We start from the raw sequence: 16693 nt of genomic DNA, 5'->3' as shown, positions 1-16693 counted from the left end.
GTTTCAGTTGCTAAAAGTTGTTTGTAGCTGTTGTTGTAAATCCCACAGACTGTCTGTGAATCTGCTTTTCAGCCAGCAGCAGCGGCCTGAAGGAGCATTAGCCGACCTGTGAGGCAAACGGGTGTTTACACCTGCAATAACTTCAATATATTTAACGAGGCCCTGAGAAATCTTTGCCTCAGTTACAGGCGCACCATCGTGAGTGGGTGTGAGACGTGTCCACAGGACATTTTTACAGCTGAAAAAATGTTTTATGCTCTGTTAAAAAAACTGCAACCAGATCAGTTTTACAGTCATGTCGGATTTTTTTTAAATTCTTAACTTCATCACACCCTGTGCATGTGCGGCTGCTCTGAGCGGGCTTTTCCCATCACAGCCAGGAGCGTTGCTGGATGAGGATTTGGGGCAAAACCACTTATTTACAATTTTTTCATCAGAAAATTACATTTTCGAGAGATATTTGCAGACAGTTGAGATGAGCATTGGAAGTATAGAAAAGTCCGGTTCTTCTTGATTGTGTGCACGGCTGATTGTGTGCACGGCTGGTGTTCTTGGCTCTTTGGCTGGTTTCTCCCGTTCTGTATCCCATATTAGAAAATGATTGTGACACAGAAGGAATCTCAACTAGAAGATGATGCTGTCGCCAAAGGGAGGCAAACATAAGGTCCTTCAGACATAAGACCTTCTGTCACAGCTGCGCTGGCAGACCGTGGGGGTGGACGACCCAAACGCAGGACTCTTGTGCGTTTTATTTACAGTGGAGTAAATAACAAGAACACAATTAATTCCGGTGAGCTCCCTCTTACTCCCGTGTCTCTCTGCACTCCCCGTGCGTGCTGCCCTTTTTGGCTCCACGCTCCTCCTGCAGGAAACAACAGAGGCAGCCGTCAAACACTTACTCCTGCGGGCATACACAACCAGCACGACGCTACACTTAGACACGCACTCACTTGGACTTTAACTCAACGATCCAGCGTCGAGGAGCTCTCAGCTACTCCTATGTAGCTCCCCCGACAATCCTGATCAGCTGCAGGTGTGTGAGGTCCTTATGTGTGGACACACCCACCAGGCCTGAAGGTGCCCGTCACAGCCACACCCACACACACACGCGCGCACACACCTGCCTATACATACACAAGCATGGAAACAGGACAGCAGCACAGTGCTGAAAAGACACAATATAATAGGTCAAGGTCAAGGTCAGATTTATTTATATAGCACATTTCCAACAGCCGATGCTGCACAAAGTGCTTAACAATAACAATAAAATTAGAAACTACAGTGTAATACAATAATAACAATAGAAACAATAAAATAGAAGAATTGAAACAATACTAACTAATTCAGATAAATCCAAAATGCTTGGGTCATAATGTGTTAAAAGCCAGAGCGTAAAAGTGTGTCTTTAGTAAAGATTTAAATTGCTCAAGAGTTTGAGCAGATCTAATATTAAAGGGGAGACTATTCCAAAGTCTGGGACCTGCCACAGAGAAGGATCTATCACCACGAGATTTGAGGTTAGTCCGTGGAATGGACAACAATAGTTTTGAACTAGATCTCGTGGGTTTTCCTGGAGCATAGGCAGAGAGGAGCTCTGACAAGTAGGGGGGGGCTCGGGCGTTGAGTGACTTAAAAACAAAAAGTAAGAGTTTAAATTGGATCCTGTAGGGGACAGGGAGCCAGTGTAAAGAGGCTAAAATTGGGGTTATATGCTCTCTCCGTTTGGTACCGGTTAGCAGGCGAGCAGCAGCATTTTGAACCATCTGAAGGCGATGGATGGTGGCATGATCTAGGCCATAATACAATGAATTGCAGTAGTCCAATCTGCAAGTAAGAAAAAGGTGGATGATACGCTCGAAGACGTCAGCCGGAAGGTATGGCTTTATCCTGGCTAGCTGTCTTAGCTGAAAAAAACAGGACTGAACTACTGCACTCACCTGCTTATTCAATTTAAAAGAACCATCAATGTAAACTCCGAGGTTTTTTACATGTGTTTTACAATACGAGGAGAGGGTACCCAACGTGCTGTCGATATGATTGAAATTGCCAAAAATGACAACCTCAGTTTTGTTTTCGTTTAGCTGTAAAAAATTTAATGATAACCACTGTTTAACGTCGTCAAGGCAGCGTAATAAGAGCTGCGGTTGATCTGATCCTGATTTTAAAGGTAGATAAATCTGTAGATCATCCACAAAGCAATGAAATGAAATGCTGTACCGCGAGAAGATGGAGCCCAATGGCAGCAAATAGAGTGCGAAGAGGGCGGGACCCAAAATAGAGCCTTGAGGAACGCCGTATTTAAGAGGAGCTAATTTGGAGTTGTGGGGGCCCATATTGACATAAAAGAACCTTTCTGTCAAGTAGGAGCGAAACCACTGAAGGGCAGATCCTTTTAGGCCAGCATGCGATTCTAGCCGTGATAACAGGATGTCGTGGTCAACCGTGTCAAAAGCTGCTGACAAGTCCAACAGTAAAAGGGCAGCAGGGCTGCCAGAATCCATAGTTAAGAGAATATCGTTAAAAATCCTTAAAAGTGCTGTCTCAGTGCTATGTAATGATTTAAAACCAGATTGAAATTTTTCTGAGATCATATTAGAATCGAGGTGTGCCTGCAACTGTAGATAGACCACTTTCTCCAAAACTTTAGATAGAAAAGGAAGCTTTGAGATGGGCCTGTAATTAGACAGAACAGTTGGGTCCAGGTTTTGTTTTTTAAGAAGAGGCTGAACTACAGCTTGTTTGAAGCATAGTGGGACGCAGCCTGTAGTAAGGGACGTATTAATCAATTTCAGAATAAAAGGGCCAACAATATTAAAAGTGTTTTTGAGCAGACTCGGGGGAAGAGAATCAGAGGGGCAGTGTGATGATCTTAGGCCACTAACTATCGCGGTCAGGTCCTTAAGGGAGACGGGATCAAACTGCTCTAAGACAGCTGAACACACAGGTGGAGGGCTTTGAACTGAGACAACAGACAACGAAACAAGGGCCCTAATCGATAAGATCTTGTTATTGAAAAATGCTAAAAAATCATCGCACATACTTGGTGAAGAAGTAACTCCAGGATTATCACATAAACTAAAAAAGCGATTAAGAATGTTAAAAAGTACCTGAGGCCTATGACCGTTTGCTGATACTAAGTTTGAGACAAATTGTGTTTTTGCAGTTTTTACAGCTTCTTGATAAGCAGAGAGACGAGTCCTTAAAATCTGTAAGGAAACATACAATCTGTCCTTTTTCCAGCTCCTTTCAGCGCGTCTGTAGTCGCGTCTGAGGGAGCGGGTGTAATCGTTCAACCACGGTTCTGATGAATTCTTAGCGCGCACAGTTCTGAATGGTGCAATAGAGTCCAAGATATAAGTGCAAGTAGAATGAAGAATAGCCGAAAGGTCCTCAACATTTTTACAATTGGAGTTCAATATTCCAGAGTCCATAAAGGCAGCAGAAAAGGCAGGTGCTGTTAGTACATTAAGCGCTCGCTTTTTGCGCAGTGGGGCGTTCGACTTGTCCATCGAGCAGCGCAGTGTTAGAGTGAACAACACAGGAAGATGATCGGAAATGCGTAATTCGGATATATCCGTGATGCACACTTCCAACCCGTGGGAAAGCACCAAGTCCAGTGTGTGACCTTTTTCGTGCGTGGGACCAGAAACCCACTGGGTCAAGTTGAAGGAATCAATAATATTTAAAAAGTCCTTGACCAAAAGTTTCGAATCGCAACAGACATGAATATTAAAATCGCCAAGGATCAAAAAGCTGTCGTATTTAAGAGCGATTCCAGCCATAAAATCAGAAAACTCTTTGATAAAATCCTTATTAAACTTGGGAGGGCGATATATAAGGGCACACAGCAGAGGCGCAGCAGGATTAAGGTGTAACTCAAACAGCTGGAGTTCAAAACTAGAAAATGAGTCATGCTGTAATATTTGATGGCAATGAAATCGAGGATTGAACACAGTGGCTAGGCCTCCCCCCCCTGCCAGAGGACCGAGGGAGGCTGAAGAATGAGAAATTGGGAGGGACCAGTTCCGAAAACGCTACAGACTCACCGGGTTGGAGCCATGTTTCCGTCAGAAATAGAAAGTCCAACTGTTGTGACTTTATGAAGTCGTTTAATACAAACGTCTTGTTTGCTAATGATCTTACATTTAGCAAGGCCATTTGGAATGTGTAGATCCTAGCATCGGACGCTCCAGCTCGGTTAAGTGTGCGAAGATTTCTGTGGTCCACACCGCATCCACGGGTCCGAGGCCGCTTAGGAAAATAAAAAGCTGAGGACGGGGGATCAAGTGACGTGGAAGTTCCAGGGACAACAGGCAGGATCCATCTCGAGATGCACTCTGCTGGTCCAGTAGTTCCGCGAGAAGCGCGGAGAACAGCTCGGAGTTTGATGAGTGTACCAGCCCGCTTTCCTCGTTTCCTCGGACGCTTTTTCCAGGACGTTGTGAAGGTGTGTTGACACAAGTAGGCCGGGATACAGGGCTCTAGAAGTGGTGGAGGAGGCCCATAAGCATTTCCTACCACCGATTGTTTAAGAGCGAGGTCATATGAAGCTTTGATTTCAAGGAGTAACTGGCGATTATACACACGCAGAGCGAGAGCATTTTGGGATAGAAAGGAGAAGGATAAGGCTAGCCAAAGCAAAGTTAGCAGGGTTAGCGGACGTGTCGCCGTGCATACTGCTGGCGCCATCTTGTCACGCTGTTCACGAGTCCACAACTGCTCATGGACCCTGGTTCGCTCAGACCCAGGGTCCCTGACACTTACATACGCTGTCAGTTGATTAAACAGCCACCGATCCCACGTGGTGATATGAGCATTCAGCATTTACCCAGAATGCACTTTCCCCCCAGAGTTTTTAGCTGTGAATGATCAGAAACAGATCAAACGTTCAGCGTACCAATGCCTGCTTCTGTTCCTCTACATCAGGGGTGTCCAACTCCAGGCCTCGAGGGCCGGTGTCCTGCAGTTTTTAGATGATCTATCACAGCTGGTTCAAATGGCTAAATGACCTCCTCAACATGTCTTCAGTTCTCCAGAGGCCTGGTGATGAACTAATCATGTGATTCAGGTGTGTTGACCCAGGGTGAGATCTAAAACCTGCAGGACACCGGCCCTCGAGGCCTGGAGTTGGACACCCCTGCTCTACATCATAGACGTTAAACTGGTACAGGTTATTGAAACTGGGATATATCCTATGATACTGGTGCTCAAAGCTGGTCAAAGAAAAGCAGACTTTTTCTTTAGACTCTTGGTGCATTAAAAATTAGCTTAACGTTATTCAGCCCTGAAAATCTCATGTGGACATCTCCGCTTTTTTATGATGGCTCAGAACAGACGTAAAAAATGAGGTGAAATGAACTTTGAGGTTCTGTAACTGTAACAGTTTCTCCTGCATGAAGCTAAAACGTTACATTGTTTCATTAAATATATAAAGGTAAATAAAAAGTCTGATTCTGAGAGGGTACGGCGGCTCTCTCTGCTTTCAAAGCTTAACCAACGCAACAGTTAATGTTTCTGTCTCGAGTCGAGGGGAGGACATGTTCTTCCATTTTTACGATTTACAGACTTGATTGTATAGGCGATGACTCGAGGGTTAAATAAATCTGTCCTCTCCTAATTGTAAGACTATTTCAAAAAGGACTTTATTTCTAGACAGAAGTTGGTAACGTTGATAAATTGTGGTTTTATGAAAAATGTGCAGTGTGTTAATGATTTTTGCCAGACAGGAAAAAATATTCTTGGCGGGTAATTTTGATCGCTGGTATAAGATGAACTCATTTCGACGGGTTCCAGTTTAACAAAGCAGGCTCTGTGGACACGTCAGACTGGGACTACTTGAGAAACAGGTTTCATCACAGACATATCAAACATCGTCTTTATCACAGGCGAACAGACGAGTGCAGGGGCAAGCGTGATAGAAGAAGTCGTTATCCTCACCGCGGGAAGGCAGACCGACCACGAGGGGACGGGCAGAGAAATGGAGAGCGACCGCAGGGGGATTCCCTCAAGCCGTTGTACATGAAGTGTACGTCTTGTGCTCTGAAATCATCTTAATCTTTCCTGCAAAGTGGAAGAAAGAGAGGGGAGATAAAAGCTGCTGGAGGGATGCGGGGGGAGGAGGAGGATGAAAAGGAAAGCAGTGGTGAGAGAGGGGGAGATAAAAAAGAGGGATGAAAGAAACTGCAGCACACAAGCACAGAAGAGCCAGAATCTGTGAAGGTGTGAGAAAGTGAATAAAAGAACACAGTACAGAGTAACGGCAGCAGGAGGCATGAAGATTAAGCCAATATTGTAACAACCTTACTCTGTAGCCACACGTACTTCTTAAACCTGGGTGCAAAAATTAAAGCATTCATGCAGTGTTCACATTTCTCACTGGAACATAAAATAGTCAAATCTGTATCTCACTGTTTTGTATGTTTCTATGCAGATGATGTAGTTCTGTATTTCACTGCCCATTCTGCTCAGCGGCCACAGCAAACATGCAATGTTCCTTTAATCCAGTGGTTCTCAAACTTTTTACATCATTCCCCACATGGCAGGAAGAAATATTTTCATTTTCTAAACGAAACAATGACAGAAAAGCCGAACTGCAACTTTATTTCAATAATAAACTACGGTGGCTCTTTGAGGCCAAACGGACTGCAACTTAAGAGACACCAGCAATAAGAAAAACGCTGCAAACGCACAAAAACACAACGGAAATAGGAAAAAACAGATTTACCAAAACACAAGGGAAGTGTTTCTGGGGAGACAATAACCCGACGGACCAGTTGTAGGAACCAAAATATGCTAAGAATTGCGCTGAGAGACACTTAAAAGAAGTGGAGGATCTATCGGTTTTTTGAGGAAAGAAAACATGAGAGGTGTGTTAGCCTAACTATTAGCCTATCACACTTACCTAGCATGTTTTGGTTCCTGCAACTGGTCCGTCGGGTTATTGTCTCCCCAGAAACACTTCCCCTGTGCTTTTGGAAATCTGTTTTGGGGCGCACCTCCGCCTGTCAGAACTCCACACACTTTGAGAACCACTGCTTTAATCGCAGGTCTAACACTTGTATAAAAATGGACTCAGTTTTGGAGAAAGCCGGGAACTGTCCTTCTGGAATTATCCTCTCAGCCCCACGAGTGACTCTGACTATGGCTACAATGATTTTTCAGTATTAAGATCACTTTCATTCGTCATGATTATTATTCACTGATTTTCATGATAAAAGTGTTTTCATTTCACTTCCATGTTGCGCGACTTTCCTGCACTAATCTGATGCACCGTACAGCTTTAAGGACGTCTGAGTTGATGCAACCATCGCATTGTTTTTCTTGCCCTACATGCGGCGTGTTTCCTGGGCATTGAAGAAGTTAGCTCTCTGACTTCTTGCACTAAATCGAAATTCAAACCAGGGATGATGTGCAGGCACATCGTCATCATTAGCGAGCCACTCTGTGTCATGTATTGATATGGCTATGTCTTAAGGTGATGACCTTTGAACCGGATGTGGTTGTCCGAAGGAAGCCCCGTTAAGTGGCTAGTTGTAAGATGGACAGTGTTCAATAAAGCAACATAAAGACCGTGCTTTATGTCCTGATTCAATTCGGAGTGCTCTGCCCAATTTAGTAATAAGGTGGGCACACAACAATGGCGACGAGGACGACACGGACCTGGATTTGTTTTTGTGAGAAGTAGACCCAGCGGCGGCACGGTGTTAGCGAAAAACTTGTGGGCTAACATGGAAAAGTCGGGTATTCAACCGTTCACCTGCTACACTGATCCAGCTATGCTCGGACCAAGATGGACGCGCTGGTTAACATCCTTCGAGTTGTTTGCTGATGGGAAAGGTCTTATTTTGACGGATGATGCTACAGACGCGATCAGACAGCGGAGACGCGTTCTTCTACTGCACATGGCCGGACAGGACGTGCAGGACGTCTTCTCCACTCTACCACAGACGGGAGAGGCAAAGGATTACAGCGCTGCGGTGACTGCGCTCAACACTTACTTTGTTCCTCAAGTGAATGCAGCATACGCACGCCAAACTTTCCACAAATTGTCCCAAACACCAGGTGAGACTGTGCAACAATTTTGTACACGTTTGAGGCGAGCTGCAAAAGACTGTGACTTTCAAGCTGACAATGATAACCAGATACGGGACGCTATCCTGAGTAAATGCACTTCTGAATATGTATGGAGAAAGCTGCTTGAGGAGGGTCCAGGCTTAACCCTAACTCGCACGTTAGAGGTGGCTTCACACTGTGAACGCGTGGAGGAGCAGATGGCGGCGATGAGCGTCGCCGGGGAAAAGAAAGGAGAGGACACGGTCAGCCGGATTTTTACAGCAAAGAAAGAGAAGAACAACAGACCAAAAGGAAAAATGAAAGATGATAATAAAACAGAAAGACAGTGTTACAGGTGTGGTTATACTGACCACATGGGCAAAGATCCCAAATGCCCAGCACGAGGACAAACATGTCACAAGTGTAATGGTGAGGACCACTTTTCAAAAATGTGTCGTACAAAAAGACAAAAGAAACAAAATGTGAATGCTGTTGAACAAGATGATTATGCATTTACTGTAAATGATGATAATGTACCTGAGAAACTTACCTTTTCTGTTGGGGGAATAGAGTTGAAAATGTTAGTTGACTCTGGAGCTACAAGTAATGTGATGGGAGAAAACATATGGGAAAAGCTAAAAGCTGAAAAGATAAAATGTCGCTCATATGTACCCAAAGAGCAGAGGAATTTATATGCATATTCCTCAGCACAGGCACTCACGGTTAAAGGTGCATTCAGATGTGAAATCAAGATTGGTGACAGGACTGAAGAGGCTGAATTTATTGTGATTAGAGGTAATGGTGAACCACTCCTGGGGAAAAAGACTGCCATAAAGTTAGGAGTGTTGAAAATAGGTGAAAATGTGGCGGCTGTCACAGATTTAAAGCACACTCTTAAAGAAAAGTATCCAAAAGTGTTCAAAGGAGTAGGAAAGCTAAACACCAAACAGATCAGCCTGTACATTGATCCAAATGTGAAACCAGTAGCACAGCCACTGAGGCGCATACCTTATCATTTGAGGGATGCAGTGGAGAAAAAGATCAATGAACTAATCGACATGGACATTATAGAACGTGTAGAAGGACCTACACCTTGGGTAAATCCTGTAGTGGTACTCCCAAAGAAATGTGACAAAGATATCAGAATGTGCTTAGACATGAGAAAAGCAAATGAGGCAATAATCAGGGAAAGATACCCCATACCCACTGTGGATGAAATCTTGCAAGGACTAAACGGCTCTGCAATCTTCACCAAACTCGATCTCAAGTGGGGATACCATCAACTAGAGCTTACCCCGGAGTCAAGAGAGATAACTACATTTTCAGTGCACAACGGAGTATACCGGTACAAAAGGCTAATATTTGGAGTCTCATCAGCTAGTGAGCAATATCAGCATGAGATTGCCAATGCACTAGCTGGCATTGAAGGAGATGAGAACATTTCAGATGACGTAATCATACACGCGCCAGACCAGGAAACCCATGATAAACGCCTGCATGCTGTGATGAAGAGACTCTCTGACTGTGGCCTGACACTAAACTCAGAGAAGTGTCAGTTCAACATGGACAGACTCGTGTTCATGGGAATACTGCTTACACAGAAAGGCATTGGCCCGACTGAAGAAAGAGTGAGAGCTGTGGTGGAAGCCCGAGAACCGAAGAATGCTACAGAGGTGAGAAGCTTTCTTGGACTGGTAGGCTTCAGTAGCAGGTTCATACCACAGTTTGCTACACTCTCTGAACCACTAAGACGTTTAACTCGAAAAGAAACTATGTTTACATTCGGGCCAGAACAAAAGCAAGCATTTGAAAGACTAAAGACTGAGTTAGCCAGAGCAGGTACCCTAGCCTATTTTGACAAAGAAGCCCCAACCAGAGTCATAGCAGATTCAAGCCCTGTAGGCTTGGGCGCAGTGCTAATTCAAATACAGAACGGAGAAGAGGTACCAGTGTGCTACGTAAGTCGGAGTTTAACAGACTGTGAGCGAAGATATTCTCAAACAGAAAGAGAAGCCCTAGCACTAGTATGGGCATGTGAGAGACTACATCCATATGTGTATGGCAGGAAGTTTGACCTCATCACAGACCACAAGCCATTGGAGGTCATATACAGCCAGAAATCTAAACCTTGGGCACGCATAGAAAGGTGGGTTCTCAGACTGCAACCATATGACTTTAAAGTAGTGCACATTGCGGGAAAGCAAAACATTGCGGATTCACTGTCAAGACTGCTGTCTGACACCACGTCCAAAGAGACACATAAGCATGAATCTGACAAATATGTGAGATTTGTTGCAGTTAATGCTACTCCAAAAGCACTCACAACAAGAGAGGTTGAAGAAGCCTCTGCTACAGACTCAGAATTAACAGAAGTGCGAAGAGCTATTGAAAATGGACACTTTGAAAAATGCAAAACGTGCACCCATTGCAAATGAACTGTGTCATCGGCTACATAGTTTTGCGGGGAACTCGCATTGTATTGCCAGAAAACCTCAGAGCTCAAGCACTGTCACTAGCTCATGAAGGACATTTAGGAATTGTTGGAACCAAACAGCATCTCAGAACAAACGTTTGGTGGCCAGGGATGGACAAAGCTGCAGAAAAATTTTGTAAATCTTGTCACGGATGTCAAGTAGTAGCCAGACCAGATCCACCTGAACCACTGAGAAACACACTTTTACCGGATGGACCATGGCGAGATGTGGCGGTAGACTTACTGGGACCGCTACCTTCGAACCACTCAATACTTGTACTGATAGATTACTACAGTCGGTACTATGAGTATGATGTAAGGTAATCTACAACCGCTGAAAAAGTCATTGACTCTATTGACTGTATATTTAGCAGACATGGGCTACCAGTTACCATCAAATCTGATAACGGCCCACAGTTCAAATCTGAGCTGTTCAGAGAATATTGTGAAACTAATGGAATCAAACATATAAGAACTACACCAAAATGGGCTCAAGCAAATGGAGAAGTGGAACGGCAAAATGCATCATTGATGAAAAGAATCAGGATCGCACAAGCCGAAGGACTTGACTGGAAGCGAGAGCTACGAAAATATGTAACAGTGTATCGCAGCATTGAACATCCAACCACAGGGAAAAGTCCCGCAGAACTCCTGTTCAACCGCAAAATGAGAGGAAAGTTACCGAACATCAGTGAGGCAAAAACAACGGAGTTGGACGTGCGTGACAGAGACGCTGAACAGAAAGGAAAATCAAAGATTTATGCTGATGAACGAAGGGGAGCCGAGTATTCAAAAGTTGACTCGGGAGACACAGTGCTGGTTCAACAAGACAAAGTGGACAAGTTTACAACACCATTCGACGCAACACCACACAAAGTTGTAAGCAGAACTGGAAACCAAGTCATTATTGAATCACCAACAGGAGCTCGCTATCACCGGAATACCACACATGTGAAGAAATACGAGACAAATGAGACCAGAGAAGGACACTATGACACAATACCTGAAAGGGAGGAAGGTGAAACACCCACAAAGACTGACACCTTCACTCCAACACCACAAGAGGGCTCCCAGGGGCCAGAGAGACCAAGTAGATCACAGAGGGCTAAAAAGATACCCGAGAGGTTTCGTGATTTTGTGGTGAAATGAACTATAATATGTTAAGGTGAAGAGGTAACTTAAAGTTGGCAAGTTTCAAGTTCATATGTGTATTTCGACATGTATATATTGAAAAAAGAAAGGTACATGTGTGGTGAGACAGTTAGATTATATACTTGTTAGAAAGTAAGACGAGAAGAATGTTCAGTGTTGGAAAAAAAAAAGACATCAAAGTTATTACAACTAAAGTTTGAGTCTAAGGAAAAGGGGGATGTCATGTATTGATATGGCTATGCCTTAAGGTGATGACCTTTGAACCGGAGGTGGTTGTCCGGAGGAAGCCCCGTTAAGTGGCTAGTTGTAAGATGGACAGTGTTCAATAAAGCAACATAAAGACCGTGCTTTATGTCCTGATTCAATTCGGAGTGCTCTGCCTAATTTAGTAATAAGGTGGGCACACAACACTCTGTAGCTTTGCTTTCTGTTGCTTTGGCGTTTTTAACTTCACTCGATTATGTTCATTTCATATCTCACTGTCTAAAGTCTTGCATGCCAGTTCAGGAAAGTTTCCCTGCTTTCGAGTTGTGATCGTGTTTCTGTCAGAGAAATGTGTCCTCACATAAATTAATTTTTCTCATTCTTGATCGTGACTTTTCTGTCGGTCTGTCAGAAATAGCACGTACTAATATTGGTCCTTCCAGCTAAAATCTGTGAATACGTCGCTGAGTGTGTCCTCAGCCACGTCTGGGTTTTCTTTAGAAAATGCTGCACATTTTCTAATTGAGATTCAGGGTTTGTTTTCCTCTTCAGTCAAACAGGAAACGCTGTAATGGCTGCCAGAGGTGGACGGGGTGATTGGCTGTTTCTCCATAATGCTGTGCTGCTGCAAGTTTGTATAAAACCACTGGATTCAGTTAAACACAGCAACTTGCCAGGAAATAAAAATATATAACTGGACCCCGTTAAACTTCAACAGGAAACACAGAAATTTCACACTGACATCACTTCAGTCTTTTCTAAAAAATAAAACAAGTTGTAGAGGAAGCCCTTTACCCGTTACTGACTCTAAAATGACTGGTTTTAAACTTTAGGAGACATGCTGATGAGTGTATAGGTCAGTAAAAATCATTTCTCCTGAATAGAACAAACGAGACAGGAAACAATGAGTCGAATTGGAAGAGACCTCGGGAAGAGGAACTGAAAATGAATAAAAGGATTGACACAAACGGTCGTCAGCGTCTGCTCATTTCCATCTCCATTAGTCTGTAAGTCAGGCGCAGGCCACCGAGGCTATAATCTTCAAACAGAGTGGCCTCGGTAAAGGAAAAAGATAATTATGTTGTGTAATTTGGTTCAAACAGAGTCAAACCAATTACAAAGCTGAGGGAAAGTATTAATTTGAGCTCCGCATTCAGACAGTAAGAAGTCATTAAACACATGACAGCAGCTCTGGATCTCTGCTCAGAGTCTGGCTGTAATAAAGACCCCACATGAATACACGACGTCCAGGAAAACAAGACCTTCTGTTCTCCTTCGTAATTTTACTTTTGATAAGTTGTGATAAGAGCACACGTAACAGCGTGAACTGTAGAACTGGAGCTGTTATTCTGGCTGCTATCAGGTGCTTTAATTGGAAAATTGAAACCTGAATTTAATTGAAAACTATTGAAAAGTCTGTTTTTTCCAGAACCTCAGCTTGTGCTTCGATCACATCCTTCAGTTTTTTCCAAAGACTTCCTGGACCTCAGGTACTTAATCTGAATAAAATCCTGTTTATTTACGTCTGCATATGTGAGCTCTGATGAATTGTTGAGACTTTGTGAGGATGCATCACACCTGGTTCTGCTGTGGTGCATAAACTGTTCTACGTGAAACGACCATAAAACTGCACAAAATGGCCAAAAGTAACACAACTAATGATAACTAAGAAGTCCAAAACAACTACCCAGGTGTGAAACGGCCACGTAATGACTAATTAGCACCTGACTCATGAAAAGCAGTTACATAGAAAATGTGTAACACCCACAAGGAGAGTTTTAGAAATGACAGGAGGACAACACGGCTGTAAAAGATGCAAAGTGAATAAAAAAAGGGAATAAAAAAGGCCAGAAACAGACTGAAATGACCAACAGTGACACAAACTGACAACTAATTATGGCTAAAAGATACTAAATAAATATACACAATGGGACAAATTAAAAAAGCAGAGTTTTGATCCACTCACATAAGGTTTCTAACATGTCGCGGAGCATTAATTGTGCGCATGAACATGGATTGTTTTCACATTTTCATCTCACTGTAACTAGTTTATATGCAGATGATCCAGTGCTGTATATTACTGCCCATTGTGCCACAGCAAACATGCAGCGTTCCCGTCATCACAGGAGCATTAATGAAACAGCCTGACTGCGGAGCATCTCCACTCTGATGGCTTCCTGCTCCAAATTCAACATGTTTGCTTGTTCTCCAGCGTATTTTAGTCTCGAAAACAGCCGTACATTATTTATACATTTGCAGATTATGAATTTAAAGTCGCTTTCTGTGAGACTGTGAACTCTGTGAATTTTGCAGGCAAACAGTACGGCGCGCTCTGAAGTAATCCCCGTCAAGCAGCAGCCTTTGAAGAATTGGACTTTAGAAACAGGAGCTTTGGATTCACCAGCCTGACAGTCGCTTCCATTCGCCGCCAATTCTGCTTTTGATGTGAGATTCATATTACACAGCTGATGAGTCAACACATCACAGGCTAACTTTAGCTCACTTTGCCGGCGCCTTTGACGCCGTCTTTGGTCTTTGCTGTTTACACTGGGGAGGCTTTGTTCTGATTCAGACAGGAGGGAGATGTTGAGGCTTTCTCAGTAAACTGATTCTCTTTTAATGAACCGGCAGCGACGGCCTGCAGGCAGCACAGAGATGCTCCTGTTTTCTGTTTTATCACCTGATTTCTGAAACAAGCTTTTAAGGCGCTGTGAGTGATGTTGAAAGCGATGCTGCTTCTCTGCTTTGCGTTCTCTAATCTCATCATTTTTTCCTCCTCCTCTTTGTCGCCTCTCCCCTCTAATCATCTTCCTCTCTTTCCAGGTAACGATTTGTTCCTGGTGGCGGTGCACGAGTTGGGGCACGCGTTGGGTTTGGAGCACTCCAACGATCCCAGTGCCATCATGGCTCCTTTCTACCAGTACATGGACACGCACAACTTCAAGCTGCCGCTGGACGACCTGCAGGGCATTCAGAAGATCTACGGTGAGCTCTCGGGTTTAGTTCTGTGTAGGCTGTAGCTCGGGAGGTGGAGCAGATCGTCTACTAATCGGAAGGTTGGTGGTTCGATTCCTGGCTCTCCTTGAGCGAGATACTGACCGCCAAGTTTGTGTCAATGTCAGCGAGAAGGTCCTTAAGAAACGGTGCTTGAGTGAATGGGTTTAAGTCAGTCATTTGTTTAAAGAAACATCGTTAGTTTGGGTTTTTGTCCTTTTAGTTGAAGAACAAAAGATTTTCAGTCACTTCTTTATTTCAGCTTTTCAGACGATTCAACAAACATTGACGTCAGTTTTGTCTCCAAGTGTGAGAAACAAGTAAAATCCCCCAAATATCCATCCAGGTTTGATTTTAGCCAATTCCCTTTTTTAATAGCACATAGACAGGAAGTAGAACTCAACAAATGTCAAAATAAAAGCCAAGAAAATCGAATTTGAATTAAAGACACTTATTCCAAATTATTGAAAAAAATGAAGAGACTTTCCTCTCATAGATGTCTGTTTTGTATCCAGCTGAGGACATCATTCTGTTTACGGTGTACTGACGCCGACAATTTTGGGTCAGGATGACGCAAAATACACAAATATTGTGTGAAGATAAAAGCAGAAGGACCGCGCAGTGAATCGAAATGTAAACTCGAGCGCTCTCGTTTCGTTCTTTTCTTTGCGGCGCTCCAGTTTATCCTCCTACACACTTCAGCCTGCAGCAGTTTGGAATCAGTTTAATGTCAAAGAGTCGGTGAGGAGCAATAAATACGAGTTTCATGGAATATTTGATGGACAGTGTTTGAAAAGTAAAGTTAAAAATATCACCGTTGAACAAAATAATCATGGTTACAATCTTTGTTGAGCATGAAGCTGTGGCTAATTGTGTGTTTGATCTCTGACCCTGCCGACGTGTCCTTGAGCAAGAACGCACAGGACAGAGCATGAGCAACCTGAACGTCAGCATCTCCTCTAAACAGCCAGCGGCTTCTCACAGGGTTTTGGATCGTCGCAGGAAATAACCTCTGCGGTGAATAAAAGGTTTACGACACGTTTCAGGAGGATGAGCTTCATAAACTTTTTATAATTAAACTTTTTATGATTTCATTTTATGAAAAGCCTGCATGCCTTAAGCAGAAGGAAGATGCTGACGTTATAGATGCATGGTCAATCCTGAGTCTGTGCTGTGCAAACGCCTTCTCCGGGACAGAGTGTGTATTTTATAGCAAAGAGGAAAATATATGAAGCTCATATTAGAGCTCTTCACTTTGAAACGAGGGATCTTTTAAGTCACTGCACATTTTCATTTGAAGAAATTTGCCTGCGTTAAATGAAAAACGTGATGTTTTGACTCTTTTCTGCCTCTGACTGGTTGAACAGGTGACTTTACGCTAAAACAAAAACCAGTAAAATTTGAATATGAAATATTAATTGAAAAAGCCCCGAGTGCAGCTGCAGGAGTGTTCGGCGTCCGTCGGCCGGCAGCGGAGCTCGAACGTGAAGAAGAGCCCGGCTGATAAGCAGACCTGAGCCGTCTTTGCCTGGAAAGAAAACGCGAGTCTTTCCCTTTGTGTTTACACCAGAGACGCTGTGTTGCATTTCAGAAAAGGCGCAAATCCTCGCGTTTCACTGAACGTTTCTAAGTAAACAAAGAAAAGCGAAGGCCTGTCAGCGGCAGGCGCGTTTCCTGACAGGCTTTCTGTCTGCGCTGAAGTAATCACGACAGCTTCTGTTGTAATGTAGTGTAACATTTATTTGTGATGCAGAGACACAAAGAAAAGGCAGGGAAAAGAAACACGTCTGCTCTGTTAAAGATAAGAACATTTCTATC

General features: G+C 43.6%; 1 protein-coding gene across 3 annotated transcripts in view; it reads left to right on the top strand.

Annotated features, from left to right (window-relative positions):
• Positions 1-16693, top strand: part of mmp24 (matrix metallopeptidase 24) — a 92130-nt gene that overhangs the window by 50821 nt on the left and 24616 nt on the right. For all 3 annotated transcript variants that reach the window (XM_085407667.1, XM_085407668.1, XM_085407669.1), the window contains one exon: positions 14705-14866. In XM_085407667.1, coding sequence (XP_085263793.1) covers positions 14705-14866 — 162 coding nt within the window. The remainder of the gene's footprint in view (positions 1-14704; positions 14867-16693) is intronic.

Source organism: Rhamphochromis longiceps, linkage group LG5 (genome assembly GCF_057381845.1).
Source record: "Rhamphochromis longiceps isolate RC_006_pf linkage group LG5, R_longiceps_female_GT1.1, whole genome shotgun sequence".
NCBI lineage: Eukaryota > Metazoa > Chordata > Actinopteri > Cichliformes > Cichlidae > Rhamphochromis > Rhamphochromis longiceps.
This window is presented reverse-complemented; position numbering and strand designations above follow the sequence as displayed.